This window comes from Gouania willdenowi, chromosome 4, assembly GCF_900634775.1.
Source record: "Gouania willdenowi chromosome 4, fGouWil2.1, whole genome shotgun sequence".
NCBI lineage: Eukaryota > Metazoa > Chordata > Actinopteri > Blenniiformes > Gobiesocidae > Gouania > Gouania willdenowi.
The window spans coordinates 19,316,127-19,333,563 of record NC_041047.1 but is presented as its reverse complement, the minus strand read 5'-3'; the positions used below and the strand labels follow the sequence as shown (position 1 = coordinate 19,333,563).

At 37.1% G+C, this 17,437-nt stretch overlaps 1 protein-coding gene, 1 long non-coding RNA gene and 7 other non-coding genes across 11 annotated transcripts in view; all 9 read right to left on the bottom strand.

Annotated features, from left to right (window-relative positions):
- Positions 1-694: 694 nt before the first annotated feature.
- Positions 695-5,039, bottom strand: LOC114462190 (uncharacterized). The gene is made up of 12 exons (XR_003673920.1): positions 5,005-5,039; positions 4,580-4,621; positions 3,576-3,626; positions 3,362-3,400; positions 2,317-2,355; positions 2,097-2,140; positions 1,899-1,923; positions 1,674-1,713; positions 1,455-1,506; positions 1,256-1,285; positions 1,032-1,056; positions 695-851 (listed from the first exon to the last, which is right to left on the bottom strand). It is a non-coding gene; the product is annotated as an uncharacterized LOC114462190 (long non-coding RNA).
- On the bottom strand, positions 923-993 carry LOC114462713 (small nucleolar RNA SNORD47). Its single transcript, XR_003674018.1, has one exon. It is a non-coding gene; the product is annotated as a small nucleolar RNA SNORD47 (small nucleolar RNA).
- On the bottom strand, positions 1,135-1,216 carry LOC114462718 (small nucleolar RNA SNORD78). The gene has a single exon (XR_003674023.1). It is a non-coding gene; the product is annotated as a small nucleolar RNA SNORD78 (small nucleolar RNA).
- On the bottom strand, positions 1,780-1,855 carry LOC114462716 (small nucleolar RNA snR60/Z15/Z230/Z193/J17). Its single transcript, XR_003674021.1, has one exon. It is a non-coding gene; the product is annotated as a small nucleolar RNA snR60/Z15/Z230/Z193/J17 (small nucleolar RNA).
- Positions 1,984-2,062, bottom strand: LOC114462715 (small nucleolar RNA snR60/Z15/Z230/Z193/J17). Its single transcript, XR_003674020.1, has one exon. It is a non-coding gene; the product is annotated as a small nucleolar RNA snR60/Z15/Z230/Z193/J17 (small nucleolar RNA).
- On the bottom strand, positions 2,205-2,282 carry LOC114462709 (small nucleolar RNA SNORD79). The gene has a single exon (XR_003674015.1). It is a non-coding gene; the product is annotated as a small nucleolar RNA SNORD79 (small nucleolar RNA).
- LOC114462719 (small nucleolar RNA SNORD75) lies at positions 3,465-3,534 on the bottom strand. Its single transcript, XR_003674024.1, has one exon. It is a non-coding gene; the product is annotated as a small nucleolar RNA SNORD75 (small nucleolar RNA).
- On the bottom strand, positions 4,700-4,781 carry LOC114462714 (small nucleolar RNA SNORD74). The gene has a single exon (XR_003674019.1). It is a non-coding gene; the product is annotated as a small nucleolar RNA SNORD74 (small nucleolar RNA).
- A 3,743-nt stretch (positions 5,040-8,782) lies between the features above and the next one.
- Positions 8,783-17,437, bottom strand: part of osbpl9 (oxysterol binding protein-like 9) — a 37,633-nt gene continuing 28,978 nt past the window's right edge. For all 3 annotated transcript variants that reach the window (XM_028444163.1, XM_028444164.1, XM_028444165.1), the window contains 13 exons: positions 15,971-16,130; positions 15,633-15,745; positions 14,636-14,754; positions 14,385-14,470; positions 14,090-14,270; positions 13,858-13,942; positions 12,799-12,909; positions 12,644-12,707; positions 12,423-12,563; positions 12,249-12,327; positions 12,062-12,153; positions 11,838-11,973; positions 8,783-9,074 (listed from right to left, as the gene is read on the bottom strand). In XM_028444163.1, coding sequence (XP_028299964.1) covers positions 9,000-9,074; positions 11,838-11,973; positions 12,062-12,153; positions 12,249-12,327; positions 12,423-12,563; positions 12,644-12,707; positions 12,799-12,909; positions 13,858-13,942; positions 14,090-14,270; positions 14,385-14,470; positions 14,636-14,754; positions 15,633-15,745; positions 15,971-16,130 — 1,442 coding nt within the window. In that variant the 3' untranslated portion in view covers positions 8,783-8,999. The remainder of the gene's footprint in view (positions 9,075-11,837; positions 11,974-12,061; positions 12,154-12,248; positions 12,328-12,422; positions 12,564-12,643; positions 12,708-12,798; positions 12,910-13,857; positions 13,943-14,089; positions 14,271-14,384; positions 14,471-14,635; positions 14,755-15,632; positions 15,746-15,970; positions 16,131-17,437) is intronic.

Here is a 17,437-nt window from a genome sequence, read left to right as displayed (position 1 = left end):
AGTAAAATATTAAAAACATTGAAGAGAACACAAATCATAAGTGTTGATGGTTTTCATATTAGTCAAGTGTTTGGTTTGTAACATTGACTTAATTTTCAAAAATAGAAAGCAGTGGTTTCGGTTTTGTATAACGACACTTGTGAATGTGCCATTTAGCTTAAAGTATAACGTTAATATATAGAATTGCTTATTTCTCCTTTTAAAAAAATAAAAGGAAAATAACTCGTGTACAACCCAGTGGCAAATAGAACATACCACAGTAGTTGAACATTAAATTAGACCAATTCAAAAACAAAAAAAAAGGATATGAAAATGGTACTTTTAGCCCAGGTCAACTTTGTTTTTCCCATAAATCAGTTTTTTGCTCTTTGATCTAATAGATGCAAAGTTTCAACTGCTGTAGTTAAAAAGTCCAAATCCATGCGCTAATACATACCTTGCTCAATATTTTATCAAGATTCAAGAACTTCTTCCAAAAATCAGATGGTGCCACACCCTTGCCCCCCCCACGCATTTTAAGTGCTGTAGGTCACATGTGGCAATATGTAATTAGTCAGTAACTGGCAAAGGACAGTTGATTAACAGGAATGTAGCTCTGAACGGTGTACACAAAAATCTTAAACCATAAATGATATATACTAAATCATTGGGATACCAGTTTGATAAACCAAGCAAAATAGTATTGTCAGACAACTGAGAGTTCAGAATTTTATTATAAGATAATTGCAGTATATAAGCAAATACGTACATGCAGCGTTTGTATACAGAAACATCAGGACATTAATACAAATGGACATTTCAAGATAATCTTCTCATGTCGTCCTTCAGTGAGTGAGATTCATTCAACGGTGCTGTAAAGGAAGGACAACTATTAAATTTAACTGGTTAATAAATATAAATAAAACCAGTTTTTAAACCACTACACCTCAGAAAGAATGGAACGGTATGGGTTATAATCAGAGGTCATTTGGCAGAATCTTTTCATCACAGGCAGTGGTTAATGTGTTCTACATCACAGAAACAAAGCTTACCAGCAGAGGGTGTAGGACATTCTTCCTAAGAAGAAAAAAAAAAAAAAACCCCAAACTTTATTATGCATCAGTGTTGGGGCTCATTTAAACACAAAGTCATGGGTTGCTCAGGAACACATTTTTCAACTTTATTAATTCAGGTCAGACATTTGTTTCAAACATCACAGAACCCAACATCATATCAAACTATTAACACGTGTTTACCATTTTCTAAATGCCTTTACCTTTCATATGCATGCCCATGTAACTGCAACCTAGAAAGAAAAAAAAATTGGATCAAAGTCATTTAAAATTAGGCTTTATAAAGTTGTTGCACAACCAGGTCAGTTAGAGCTAATAAAGACTCCATGGTTTAGTCAACTTTATGTTTGGTCATCACACTGGTCAGAATAAAGCAGTGTAGTGCATGTAAAATACACAAACCTTTAAGAAGGAGTCAGTGTGTTCATTGAGAGAGGTGATGGTGTTGTCCATTCTGTAAACAAATATCAGGTGAATTATGACAAACTTATGGTTAATAATCCAATATTGCATAACTTCAGATCAGATTTCACGACAAATTTCTTCAATGGGATCAGTGACCTGATTCATAATCATCATATCTGAAGGAACTCATTAATGCACCAAAAAAGAAATGCTTACCATTTGAACCAGGAAGTGCTGTTCAGCATGACATCCAGACCTGTTAAAGAGAGACTTAAAATCAATAAAGGGTTTTACATATTTAATCACGCTTTAATCTTTATATAAGATACGTCAGATAGGAGCGAAAGATTATTCGTCATTGTTTAATCTGTTGAACTATGAAATCATCACTGTATCATGCCTAAAAAAAAAATTGGTTCTTTAATTTAGTTATATGCTTACCTTCATTGGTTTGAAGGGATCTGTCCTGTAAAGGAAACTAAAATTAAAACCAGGGAAGTCATTACATCATCTGAGCTAATGAAGGTAGATGCATCAGTTAGGAGCGAAAGACACTTTTCTTCGTCACAGTAGTCAGCTGAACTATGCACTCATCACCGCATCAGAATTTAAGCTTTAAGTCATGTTACGAGAACTTACCTTGAACTAACACAAGATCATGATGGGTCAATGGTGAAGAGCATCTGTAAGACAAAGGGCTTCATTAGCATTTTAAATTTGACATACCAAACACTTTCCTATGACTTGAACTGCGTCAGAAAACAGTTTGTCTTTCATGTTTTTCAGAGAGATTCCCATTGTTTTAAACAAGTCATCATAACAGTTTTAAAGGATAAGAGAATACTGGACTTAAAGTTACCTTTTCAGGATGTCATCAGAGCCAGTAACACTAAGTCACCTGCAGGTGGGAAGAAGAAAATTTATGAATGCCAAAAATATTTTTTGAAACAAATTAAATGCAGTCAATGCAGCTGCCTCAGACACACAAAAGGTGGTTGTTTATATCGTCATACAGTAAGTCGAGAGTAGCAAATAAAATGTCATCACTGCAGCAAAGGGATAACGGCTGAACAGATTGATGCTTCTTTGAGGTTAAACAGTAACAGACCATAAACTAATCCAAAAGGGATTTAACAAAGTCCTACATTGAACTGCAGATATATATATATGGGATGTAACATTTCATTCAATTCTGATACAATTCTCTCACAATTAATTTTACAAAACGGGACTGTAGACAGACGACCCTTTTTTGGGTTCAAAACTACTAGAAACTGTACAGTTTTCCTTTTATTTTTCATTGTCAAAATAATGTTTTGATAAACATTTAAAACAATGCAATTTAACTAAAAATAAATCTTGAATGAAACAAGGGAATACTACAAATGAAGAAGAAGCCTATTAATTTAAATTATGGTTCTAAAGTAAACAATGCAAAACTGCATAAGTCAGATATTTGTTTGGACCAGCAGAGGGCGCTGTAACCCAGTGGTCAGTTGGCATGCAGATGTGTTGTAGTTAAGAGATGCTCTGCTAGCAGAGAGCTAATAGAAAAACGTGACTTACAGATATTCATGTAATGTTACAGATTATTTTGGTGCTAAAGGGGTAAGGAATCATTTGTGAATATGTTTAAGAATAGAAGGCGACCAGAAAGAAAGTAGTAGCAGATTCCGCCCGCTGCCAACACTTCTGGATAGATTAAAAAAAGTACTGCGATTCAATTTTCACAGTATCTAGGTGAACAGTGATATCCATGAATCCATTTTTAACTGCCTTACGATTAATCGTTAGATCCCCAATATGAATATAGTGCATAATGTAAACTAGTATATATGAGAACCCAGGCAACCTCAAAGAAGCATCTCTGTGGCTCTAAAAACATTAATATCACCAATTCATACCTGGACATTGTCCTTCATGCTTCTGGATCATCCCACCATCTGTAAAAGAGCACTAATTAACACTATGTACACTAAATAAAGGAGTGAAATGTTACAAAATACAAGTCTCAGTGGTAGATTTACTCAGAAATGACTTCTGTCCACTACTCTTATATTTTAAATCATCATTAACTTCCAGTTTTCAAAAGATGTCAAAAAAACAAAAGGAACTTACCAGGTTATTGAATCCTGGCCATCAGAAGATGATGTTTGAGGAGACACTAGCCTACAAATAGAAGAAACTTTAAAATTCTATACACTGAACAAATGTAAATAGTTCTGTAGCTAAACCCTTTATTTATAGACTTGTAACTAGGGGTGTCCTGATATTGATCAAGTCAGAAAATATTGCATCTAAAATCTCCTATATGCATTTAATTTTAGAATACTGTAGCTATTATATTGAAGGTTAAATTGTATGTAACCAATTGCTTAATACATTAATCAGTTTCTCATATCTACTGTTGCAAGGCTGCAATATCTGTATCTCATCAGAAATTAAAAAGTTGTATCAGGACATCCCTACTTTTAACAGTAATGTTGATGACCAAGGACACAAGTGTTGTGGTTGTACAATAAATCTACTTAACAGTGACTTAATTACTAAGAGTAATAACCATGGGTCAGGTTTATCATTTATTAAAACACTTGTATTGGTTAAGGCAGATTAACCTGCTATGTTTAGTTGCATATAACAATAAAGCAACCGTGAGTAAAGACAATCACCTGTACCGTCTAGTAATTTTATGTTGATGTAGGAAAAGCAATTGTAACCACATAAAAGTAGTGATTTTCTGTTCTTTTGCATCATATTTAGAGAAATTTTACTGATATATAAAGTTGTTAGTTTTTGGTATGATCGCTAACAATTTTAATTTAAGCAACCGTCAATCTTTATTGTAGACTCTTAGTCCAGAATTTGAAAAAGTTATGTTAACTTTGTTTAACTCTTTGCTTTACAGTGGGAAAAAGTACAAGCATAAAGCCTGCAAAACGTGTGATTTGACTTCCATGATTAATGAGTCACAAATATCAGTTTACTGCATTACAGCCTAGCAAAAGTGGCTGCAATGCAGTATTTGATATAATTGCTGCTGATCTAACACTGTAAATAAGCTTTATTGTTGATAAAATACTAATTTAAAGATAATTCTAAACCCATTAGACTATATTCCTCACCATTCCTCCTGTAGAGTGATAGCAGACATCCTCAGCACCAGCCTGTAAACAGAGCACATGTTAGAGGCCATTATAAGTCCAGGGTGTGTTCCTTCTGTCCAGGCCTGAGGCTGACACCGTCCTCTATGGTCAGAGCTGTTGGCGCTTCTTCATTTTAACTCAGATGTCCCTACCAACATTAACCTCATCATTCAACCACAGGACGGAAAACCAGAGTTAACATAAACAGGAAGTAGCAGCACTAGAGAAAAGCTGCGCACGTGGCTGAGGCCTGCTCATACTTCCGTCCAAAGCGTTATTAAAACTGATAAAGCATCACCTGCTGCTGCTGTACTTACACTACAGTAATGCACAGCTACAATATTTAATAAACATGCTTGAATGTAAAAGTCTAAGTCATTAAAAGAAGTAAAGTGTTCACCTACCAGAGAGTAGAGGACTGAGAGCGAGGAACGGGAGGGCTGCCGTTTTATACAGTGAATCGCAATGCATGCTGGGAAATTAAAAGTTGGTCCATTGCTACCCTCTGCTGGACAAATTGAGAAATACAACGATAGATCACATTTCAAGGCTAAAGTTCAATTGATATGCTAAAGCAGGTGTTCTCAACCATGGGGTCGGGACCCCATTTGGGGTCGTGAGTCACTGTGATGGGGTCGCCAGATGCTTATAAGAAACTGAACAATGTGAGCCCATTTGTGCTTATTTTTTATGAATAATAATGCATTGGATTTTATAGAACACTTCATCATACACTCTCAAAGCACTTTACAGAATGAAGGCATTATTTTTTCACTCCACACCTAGTGGTGGTAAGGTACTACTGTAGCCATAGCTGCCCTGGGGAAGACTGACAGAAGTGAGACTGGCCCAGACCTGCTTATCAAACCAGATGACAATCTAGTATGGACACACCCCTTTTCTCCCAATTACACCCATCTTGTTATATTTTTTTACATATTTTTGTCACTTTTTCTTCTAATATTTTTGCTCCATTAAATGCCCTTTTGCTACATTACTCCAATTTCTGCCACTTCTCCATCAAAATTCAATGTCTTTTCTGCACATTTCTGACATTTTCAGCACTTATAAACACTTTTATCCTCTTTTCACCATATTTCATGCTTATTTTTGCCAATGTGCACATTCCCGATTTGTCATGCCCATTCTTTGACAGTTTAAACTAATTGTTCCTACTTTTTTAATGCATGATTTATTTATATATATTTTTCAAATAGGAAGACACACATAAACAGAAATTACAAGTAATATACCGGCCAATATAAATAAGTCAGCCTAGATTATCAAGAAAAAAAAATAATAAAAAAAAAATTCTGCCACTCTTAAGCAAATACTAATACTTTGAACCCTTTTCACCACTTTTTTCTGTTTCTGACCAATTTCTGTGGTTTTTAAAATCCATTTTCACCACCTTTTCCAACACGTGTACAACCACCCTCAGGTACAGTGGGGGGTCTCCAGTCTCTGGCACCGTCATTTTGGGGGTCGGGGGCTGAAAAGGTTGAGAATAATTGTTCTAGAACAGGCTGTCAAACTCATTTTAGTTCAGGGGCCACATACGGAGTAGTTTGCTCTCAAGAGGGCCACAGAGTTTATGCAGGAAAACGAGTCATTTCAACATCATTTTGCCCTCGTTTGCATTTCTACGTCTACATAAAATACTAAATATGTAAGAAACCGACAATATCAAAGCAATAAGTGTTTCTATATCAGTCCCAACTTTAAATTTCCTTGATTTTGTCACCATTTTCTATTTAATTAAGGGAAACAATACGTAATACTTTAAGTAAAATTTGTATTTTGAGTGTTTTGGAAGAATTTTGAGTTTTTTAAACAGTTTAACATTAAAAATGATCAAAAAAATTAAAAAAAACTGCAAGATGCTCACAAGATAAGAGTTATGACACTTTTTGAAGAACTGGGCCCAGATCAATAATGAAATGTGGTTAGTATTGATGGTGTCCTTGATGCTGATATTAGAAAATATCAAATACAGTAGCACATTTTTCTATCGCTCCAACGTATGTACACAAAAGGCCAAATGAAACTCAATCATTGTGATTTTTCAGCCTTTTATTGTTTTTGTGCTGGATAGAGCTACACAAACATTTGTTAATGGTCTCATTTGTTATAAAGGGAAAACTTCATCTGTGCGCAAACTTGAATAATAATAAAAGAGAGATTATCTAATGATTTTAATGTGGCTATTTTATTTGATTCTTGTGGTTGAAATAGTTTTTTACATAATAGAGAAATTACAGTGTCAAGTTTAGAAAAATGAATAAAATTACCAAACGGCATATATTGAAAGTATCAAAAATGTGCAGAATCATGAATGGAAAACTAAGATAAGAACATATTGGCCATTGGTTTATCCGTTGATCAATAAATATGAAAGTGCTGCATGTTCATCATTTAAGTTTCTTGTCTTCGACTATAAGCAGTAGTGATTTATGTTTGATAGGCCTGTAAAAACATGTAAAACCTAAAACTATGCCTGGTTTAGGCCTAGAGTGGCATAGAGCTTAGATTTAGTGTTAAATAAAACATGAATGTGGATGCGTTTTGTCGCTCCAGAACCACAAAAAGCTCTCACAAATCAACTCATCGCAGTTTTTAATATAATGCATCAATAAACAGGAGAATCAGATACAATCAATGGTTATGATGAGTAGGAAATAAAATTAAAAAAAAAAAAAATAATTTGCTTTGATTGCTCTATCAGGCAATACTGAGTGACACTGAAATAAGTGGCAAGGCCTCGAATCAACAGAGCTTATAAACAACACACGAGAGGAGGATAGACAAACAAACGCGGACATTTATTCGATTGGCTTATTTCTGAGGTCTTCATCTGCATTTACGAGTAAATGTACGAGAGCAACAGTTAGCGTTCAACAATTTGTTCATCAGTACCTTCACAAAATCAATTAAATCTTTAACTCTTGGACACTAGAATCATCCACCTATGTGAACAAATGAGAATTTCTAAATCATAACCGCACAAGGACAAACAAAAAAGGGGGATTGTTGGAACCTTTAGAACTTAAGTGTTGCATTTGGATTCAGCCCGAGCAGCTGTAAACTGGAGAATAAATGGTGGTTTAACAGACCAGAGTGCAGCAGGTGAGACTGCGCTTCATGTGGTGGTTTGTTTAACCAATAAACCAGTATAAAACACAATGAAGAACTGTGACCGTGGCAGCATCATGAAATCAGATGGAGTCCAGGTGACGCTGAGGAATCAAAAATGGGATGTTGTGCAAAACACAGGATGAAACGAGACGTAACCTACTCTGTCAGAACATTTTATCGCCTCAACAACAACAAGACACAAACATGTAAACAATCATTTGTTCATAAATGCCTTCACAAGACCCTCTCAACTGTTTGTTCTCTGCTGGATTCAAAGTCTGCTTTCGTGTTTTTCACTCAACCACTTTGGCTAAAGTGGACATCGGGTGTTGCCCTTTGACTAGCATGTGTTAAATATCACTAACTGTATTGCATATTCTTCTTCTTCCCTCCCTAATGGTGCGTTTCGAAGCTATGGCTTATGCAGGGCTTTGCCTCGGGGTCTGAAGACAACACGATGAGCAACAGAAAGATGAAAAAGTTTACTTTTTTTCAAAAAACATGGGAAGATGCAAAAAAAAAAAAAAAAAAAAAAAAAAAAAAAGACTAAAATGGAATGATTTGTAAAGACCTAAAGGCCATCAAGTTCATATCCTCAAATATGTCATACTATTGCCAGAAAGAAAAAATAAACAAAAAAAAGCATTAAAAATAAAAAGAATATATATTTATATATCCATCGTATGTATATTTATTTATAAACAGTATAACCAGTAGCAGGCGACCAGAGGACTTTTGTCCCGTCTCTTCAGGGTTCATCCATGCCACCGTAATAAGGCTGTCAGACTCTGGGAGGATGCAGCAGCTTTCTGTTCGCAGTCAACTGATTCCCTGAGATGTGGACCGCTGTTCTCTACGTCAACACCATCAACCGCACACACTTCCTACACCCCAACAATAAAAGCACACACGAGGAAGAATGGGCGCTGCTCTGACATGGGGGGGGGGTGTGTGTTGGGGATCCTCCCACTTCCACCTTGGGCTGCAGAGTCTCACGTTAGCCGGTGGAAGAACGATTGCCCGAAATAAAGAGGAGCTTTACAAATATTCATGTTTCATCTTTGATGCTTTTCATTCATTTCCATATTGATTTACAGTCAAAAGCAAAGCAGTGTACAGGTTCAATCGTCAGTCATTCCAAGGCTTGGATAAAGAAGTGGGTTTTTTTGTTTTTGCAAAAGAGTTCTTATGAAGACTCTGGCTGGTGTGCATTTGTGTATGCACAGAGACGTGTGTTTACTGTTATGTGGCTAAGGCTTCTTCTTCACTGCCTTTGGGAGGCTATTCTCTTTAAAAGCGGCTCATCGTAGACCCAACATTCCCCGTCCTCATGGAACAGCTGCAGAAGAACCAAGAAATACACGTTATTAAACATTATCTATGTAGAGAAACCAGTACCTACAACACTTTGAAAAATTATAATGAATATTAAGTCTTATAATTTTATCAAATATTGGTACAACATACGAAATGGTTTCTGTGATTTGTTTGTTTGTTATTGCTCTAAAAAAGGAATGTAAAGTTTAAAACATTTCTATCTGATTATTCTCTAATGCTGGCAAGTTTTGGAGTCAGAAAAATTTAACAATTTAACAATTTACGGTAGGTAGAATAATGTAACTAAGTGATAAATTAGATGCTCACATGGAATAAAAAATATGCTGTAAAATTAAAAAAGGTGAAAAAAAAAAAAATAACCTTGAGACCGCAGGGATCAGTTTATGGTGAGAGGCAAGAGAAAAAGCTGCTTTCTAAAGAAATGGTGTCAAACTTCACTCATAAGTGCTTTTGATGAATTTTGGAAGCAGATGCACAGGTTTTTATAATGGTTTGCTGAGGGCTGTTAATGCTTATTTCAGCTCGTAACAAACTACATTATTTACCGCTGACACCTCATCTCATCTATCTAAAGTAGAGGTGAGACTCAATTAAAAAAAACATCTAATTAGAGACTTTGTAATTAATTAATCCTGATTCATCTCAATTATTTCTTAACAACATTTGACGCGAGAGGCTACATTTTACAATTTAAATAGATTTTGGTATATGACTGAATCAATGAAAACAATAAATGAGCTTAAACACCAAAATTGTGCTTTATAATTTTCATCACTGAGTGCTAACATAATGAGCAATATGAATAAAGAATATTATGATGGCATTGTTGCCAAAGCACAAACCTAAATTTAAGTAAGCTATATTCATGCTTTTCTGAATTTTTTCTCAAGGTCCGGTGATCGGCAAACTCTTTCTTGCTCAATTTGCACACAACTGGGCTTAACGCCTATGAAACAGAGCAATGACTGTTTTACTCTTGTTGTCTGTGCATCAGTAATACTAGTGCAGTGCACGTAGGAAATACGTCCTTGCAATAGAAAAGTGGGAGGTTAAGTAGCTTTTTAACGGATGGTTTACATGGGAGCTTTAATTCCTCTTTAATTAAGGGTTGTTTTTTTTTTTAGGATATTAGGCCCACTTTAGTCATTTTTAAAAGCACTTTGTACCATGACTACCTGTCAACGTTGAGCTGTTCTGCAAAATTGCATTTAAAATCATTTTATGAAATAATTAATGAAAGGTATCATTGCAGTCCAAACAAATCCGACGTTGCACACCCTTTGAACCAAGCAGCAGCCATGTTGAAAGTCTCAGGTCAATTTGAGCCTGATGTGCTGAGATATTTGAGCCACAGACACAAACACACACACACACACACACAGACAAAGGTTTCACGCTTTATAGATAGATGGTATACCGGAAACTCATCAATGAGAGAGGTTTCGTACTGTTTGGAGTGGGGAAAAAAAAAAGCGATTAACTGCGTTATTTTATTTAAGTGTGTTATTTTTCTGTAATTAATGAATTGCAAATAATGTGATAAAATCCCAGCACTAATCTAAATCAAAACAAAGAGGGTCCCTAATGAGTAGGGATGGGAATCGAAAACCGGTTCTTTCTGAGAACCGGCTCCCAGTAATCCAATTCCTAAGAATCTTTTGCTTGTATTTCAATTCCGCTTATAGGTTCCTCTAACGTTGCAAATACTATCGATAAACTCCCCCAGGTCCTGTATATTGTGTGTTTATGCTAGCATCAAGTGAAGCTCCTTCCACCATATTGTTGTATGCCGTCCAACACAGAGAATCCACCTCCTCCACCCACAGCAGCGCTGCCCTCTGAGCTCTGTTTGTAGCGTCTCTGTTGCTACGCTAGTCAATTCCGGGTTCTGTACACTCGTGCTAAAGTTGCTTCTTGCAAAGATTTTTCTTCCAAAAAAACTTCCACGAGAACACACACCTTGGCAGCAGTTTATGTCCTCATGACAAGTAATCAGACATGGGAGGCGAACTGGCACTGATCGTTGTCTTTAGTTTGCTCTGTCACACGTTTACACACAAGGCTGATGACGTCACACGTAACAACGGGGACGGCGTCTCTGAAGGTCCATTTATAGAAATGTAAACAAAGGCTAAACAAAAGCTTTACCATTTAAATACATAACAATAAGTGCAGCTGTACTTTTGGTTAATATGTTCTTTTTTACAGAAAAATTATTTGTTTTATGTCTGAATTAGTTGGATCAAATTGTTCAAGTTCAAAAAGAGCACTGTAAATATTCTCAAATGTTTGTAGCCAAAATGTGTCATTTGTTGTAATAATAATAATTTATCAATATTATATGTATATATTATTATTTAGTAAAAACAATCTATACCTGGTGGATTAAAAGAGAGCTGATATCCCTGCAGGAAATTACAGAGATAGAGATAATATTATAAAGAGTTAAAGCAAACAAATCCATTTGTATTATTTCATTCCTTCATCCAATGAGAATTGATAAGAGAATTGGTAAGGAATCAAATTGATAAACAGTATCATAATGGAATCAGAATCGTTAAATTCTTATCTAAATTCTTATCCCTACTAATGAGTTGCTTTTGGAGCAGAACATATTCATATATGACACACGTTTCTGCACTTGTTTTTCAACTCTGATCATTTGTTGCAGATCAAACAGGATACCGTAGTGATTATAGTTCACGTTGCAGTATTTTAGCGATGTGCTACTTTGTTCCTCTGACTGAAAACCCGAGAGTCTCACCCTCGTCTCCCACTGCTGTTCGTTCTCCTTCCTTTCCCGGGCTTCGGCTCGTTGTTTCTCCTCCAGTCGATGTTTTGCTTCCGTTGCTTGATCGATGTCCCTTAGTTTCAGGTTTACTGTCACATCTCTCCAAAGTCTGAAGGACAAAGGCAGTTAAGCACCGTAAATTACAGCAAAGCCTGACACATAGATGTTAAAAACTGACAGTGAACTTTGTTGACTACCTTCTGGATTCATATTCCAGCTGGTCCTCTAACTTCCTGACCTTCTTCTTGATGATGCCCATCCTCTTTGTGTCTATAAAAGTTGTGTTCTCCTAGAGAAGTGTTAAAATGTCAGCCATGTAGTGCATTCTGCTATAACACGACACTTTTACTACATATTTAAAATGTAATGTGGTTAGAGACGCACTCCGCTTGCCCACTTGGCGTACATCACTCCGTTCCATTCTCCTTCGATGGAGCAGAAAGACTTCTTGTCATTTGGTGGACTGCAAAACAAACAGAGGACAATGATGAGCTGATTTCCATTTCACAAGTTCAGATCCTTTCCCGCTAGTTTTTTGATGCCATTTGAGCCTCTTACAAAATCTCGGCGGTGACCCTGTGCTTCTTTCCACCGTAGAAAGGTTTGGTGTGAAAAACGATGTTTGCACTGTAACCCGACTTGGAGCAGGAGATGTTGCATTCTCCACCCAGCTCCACCCACGGCACAGTCAGAATGGATCTGTACAGAAAACACAAAGAGCCACAAACTGGAGCTTTAAACATACCTCCAGTACCAACTAGGATGACTCGTACCCTTACCTGCCATATCCATTAGGGAAGGTGAGGATGTAATGCTCGTCATGTTCCAAACATGATACACAGCCTGAGTGAAGTTCAGACATTTGTTAGTCACACGGCATGTAAACAGAGAGTAAAATGTCACATTTGAAATGACAAACAGAAATGGAGAGTACCTTGTCCAATGTTATGGACTCCTATGGACATGCCGAGGAACTTAGACTTCGTCCAGATGTGTGCGTTGAACTGGATCTTCTTATTTAAACACTCTGCGTAGAATGCAGAAACTACACAAAGATCAGAAACAACAATCAATACACAATAGGTTGTGATGGATTCAGCCGTAATTAAACTCCTAAATCAAAGATCCCCACCTGTATTGAAAATCATATTTCAGTAATTTTAAGCATTTGAAACAACATGCAGAACAATTGGAGATAATCTTAGCTGATTTTTTTGCGGGAAATATATTGTCTGTCCATGTATGAAGGTTTCCCTGCTCCAGCTGCCAACATCTGGATCAGGCAGTTATTGTTTGTTTTACCACAGACAATATTGGAACTAAAACAAAATGTCCATCTGTTTCAGGGGTTAAATTGTGGAATAATGTGGATAAAGAAATTCAAATGAGTGACACTATTTCATTTCAAAAAGAAAATGTCAATATATTTTTGAAAGTTATGTAACGCAGTAGAAATGTGTGGGCGGCAGTGGCTCAGTAACATAGGGACATGGGTTGGGAACCAGAGGGTCACCAGTTCAAGTTCCTGTGCGGACCAAAAAAAAAAGAAAAAAAACGCAAGTTGTTCTGGAGCTGGAAAGGCACTTCTTGAGCACTGCCGAGGTGCCCTTGAGCAAGGCACTGAACCCCAACACTGCTCCCTTCATTGTAAAGCGATTTCGAGTACCCAGAAAAGCACTATAAAAAAATTGATGCATAATTCTTTTACATAATTTGTAAAAGGCAACTCAAATGTAATTTGTTGAATGATTGAATTTCTTGTGTGTATTATTTGAGAAAGGTAACTTGAATGTAATGATTTATGTTGCTTCTGCCTGTTTCAGTCTTGTTATATACTATACTGTATATTTTTAAATTTGATTTATGTTTGAAGATTTTAGTGAGACTGAAACAAACAAACTGAAGATCACTGAGAATTTAAACTTAACCCTCAGAGAAAACAAAACTATTGGTTGCTGTGCTGTCAGTCAGAAGAGGGGCTTTTAACACTCACTGGGTGGGTGGTGAGAGACCTGCTCTGCCACAAAACACACACTGTTGAGGGAGGACCAAGGAACTGGACCCTCAGAAACTGTCTCCTGAATGGATATACACAAAAAAAGAAGAATGTCGTAAAAACAGCAACCATTGTGCAGTTGTTTTAGTTTCTACACAAAGAAAACATTAAAATCTTCCTGCACAATGTTTTTTTAATTCCTAAAAACACATGATGATTGTGGCCTCACCGTATGTGGCGAAGGCTCCTCCGTCTCCACGGGAAGATCCCAGTGGCAGTAGAAAACCTCTCCCAGGATCGGGTTGTACGGTTTCTTTGCCACTGAGCCTTTCCTTCCGGCGTGGAAAGCTGACAGGTACCACTTCACCACCTGAACCATGCGGTCTTTTGGCTCCGGCTGCTCGGCGATACTGGGAGAAATCACAGAGATAGTATTTGGATGCATTAAACGTCTCAATCATTTTCAAATGCATTTCCCTTGGGAGGAAAACGGAAAAACTGATTGTTGCAGAAATGGTACACACCTTACAAATAAGTCAGGATGTGCAAAGAAGTCTGCGTACATTTCCAACAAGGACCTCCTCTCCAGAATGAAAGTAGGCAGGACAACCTGTGAATAATAACTGTTATTAAAGTTCTGAATTCTTAAAATAACTACTGTATAAAATAAAGCAGTGCCAATAGAATGATAATCAATTGTGGACCTGCAGGGCTGAAAACCACTGCTCTAATGAGAATTAACTGGAGAACAGCTGAGCTCTACTCAGAGCTTCACCTTTGTAAGATCCATTCCCAAACGAACTTGAGAAAGCAGATGCATGATGACGCTCTTGTGTTCTTCCACAGACTCTCCCTCACCATCGTCATCGCGATCATCTTGACAATCAAACGTTTCTAAAGTTGAAAGTAAAAACAACCTTAAAAACTGGCAGCTTTGTAGGGTAATATGTTACAATTCATTTATTTAGACAACTTTTTTCAGGAAATTCACTTTGATTTCCTGACATGTTTTGACTGAGAGGCATCTGCCTATTGCTTTGATGTGTCCTCATGAGTTTTTTCTGGGGGTGGCCAAAGACACACGCATCAGAACACGTCAAAGTAAATTTTCTTTAAAAAGTTGCCTGAATAAATGAGACGTTAAAGGAGCATAGGGAAGGATATGTGAAACAAAAAAACGTTCATTTTACGGTAAGTCTTTTAATGCTAATGGATGATGAAGTGTTCAAAACCAAGAAGAATGAACCCACACAAATATCTCCCTATTGCCTCGAACAGACTTTGTGATGCATGATGTACTGCAATTAGGGGTCTAAATTTCCCACACAGTGCTCCGGACATGATGTCAAATGATGCTGAATGTGTGTCCTCGATCCAGGAGAAGATGTTTGGTTCCTTCTACAGAGGCATGCGTAAGGTTTTGCAGTAAACAGTCACGTGAACGAGGAGTAAATTAATACTCCAGCTTGGCTGATGGCTGCTGTTAACCTAGCACTAGCACCATTGTGACACTATGGAGTCTTATTTACTGATCCTGAACTATGCTCTTTTAACATATTTAAAAAAATAAGACAAATTGAACTTGCTAGAATTAGGTTTGTAGGTTTTGGGTGTTTTCAATGTAAAGATTATTTCATCAGGATAAAGTAAACTAAGTGAATTAATAACTTGGGGAAAACACCTGTTGTAAGCAGATGCTTTTCACACAGATGAATATTGCTTCTGTAACACACTGGCTTGTTTGCTGTGTGCAACTATTTTTGCTTTATTACCTGCTTCAGTGGTCCCGTTGGACATGGATGAGTTGATGGACTCGGTGGTGTCAGGCCGTTTTAATACCGCGTCTTCATTAGCATGGGGCGAGGCCACCTGGGGCCCTGAGGGACTGAAAGGGTGGGAGAGGAAGCAGCGGAGCAAAAAAAGATAAAGCATTAGCACAAAGTCAAGGGCATTGTCTTCTTACTTCCCCTGATTAAAACCAACCTGAACTAATGTTTATTCAACACAATGAAATATTTTCCTTTTAAATACGTAAGCTAAACCAAACTTTAATAGTTGCTTTCGTGATGATGAATGGATGATGTGAATGTGTGGAGTGTACTGTACTCACTCTATGCAGTGCTTCGGTGAAGCACTGCTATGGTAAAACTCGTCTGCGTCATAAAACTCATCCTCACTGGAAGAGTAGGAGAAGTCTGGCACCGAGTGAGAGGGGATGGAAATGTGAGCCGGGGAGGCGACGCCACTGCTGGGGCCTGAAGGGCCACTCCCTGAGTAACAAGACCAACAAAATCAGCACAAACTACTGAGTGATAAAACATTGTCTGACATTGAGTGTTGCACTCTAGCAAGCTGCTGAACTACATTAGGCTGCCTTTCTCTGCAGTGCATATTGACAGGACTCTTTGGGCTTCCTTAGTGCACGGTGCAGTGTTTACATTCTGCTGCATCAGCTCAAAAAACAAACAGGCTGCATACTCTTCTTCCCCTCAGTTTTGGCATTTCAATTCCCTTTACCTCTACATCGACTGACAGTGAATTATATAAAGCGATGAAGCCCTCCCTGTAAAGGCTTTGCACTGCTTGTAAAGATTAGTATGTACAAATGGGAACAAGCTTACTCCTATGAGAAGACGGGTCTTTTATCTTTGGGGTAGCACAAAATGTCCATGACCCTGAACAAGTGCAGTGAAGATTTAAAATTTCAAGCTTTTTGCTGACTGTGCAATCCAGTGCGAGTGAACGACTAAGCCATATTCAGAATCAGCTACTTTGTAGACAATGTTTTAAATGTGCAATTATTCTATAACTAGGCCACATGTGTTGAAACAACTCTTCTCTAACACAGTCTGGGGTGAGCCACAGATTGTAAAAGGATGCAGGTGAGCAGAAACGACAATGTTTTAGGGCAGTAACAAAAAAAAAAAAAAAAAAAAAAATACACACACACACACAGACTTGGACTTAGTTCTAGGGATATTTACACAAAAGTGCTGATGGAAAAACAACCCAAGTTTGCTTTGGGTTATCATTTGCTCTTATGATTCACATCGATACTCTGAACATACAAGTTATCATCAAAGACAACAAATGTAACCAAATCCCTCAGAGCCGTTATAATAAACTGGTTTCTTTCTTATTTTTGGCCACCAGGAGGCAATATAAACGACTTTGATGATTGATAACCCTAAGATTTATTTATACATCCTAATTCTACTATATAATTCACTTTAAACTCCACAAATCCTTGAGAGGAGTATGCAGCATTTGAGTATCTTTGTTTTGGTACAAAAATTATGCACTTTTTCATGAGTCCATGTTCAACTTGCTTCTTTGCAGTGAATGCTTTAATGGGGATCTAAACCCCCCCAAAAAACCCCAAAAAGTGAAATCAATTGAAACAAAGAATAAGAGCTTAAAATTCAAAATAGAATATTGAAGATTTGACCAATAATGACTGATAAATGGACTTCATGTTTTCACACTTTTCATTTTTCAAAGCTCTCTGCCCATTCATACACAGCGATGGTAAAGTAGCAATGCACGGTGCTCATTCCTCATTGGGAGCTTTGAGATT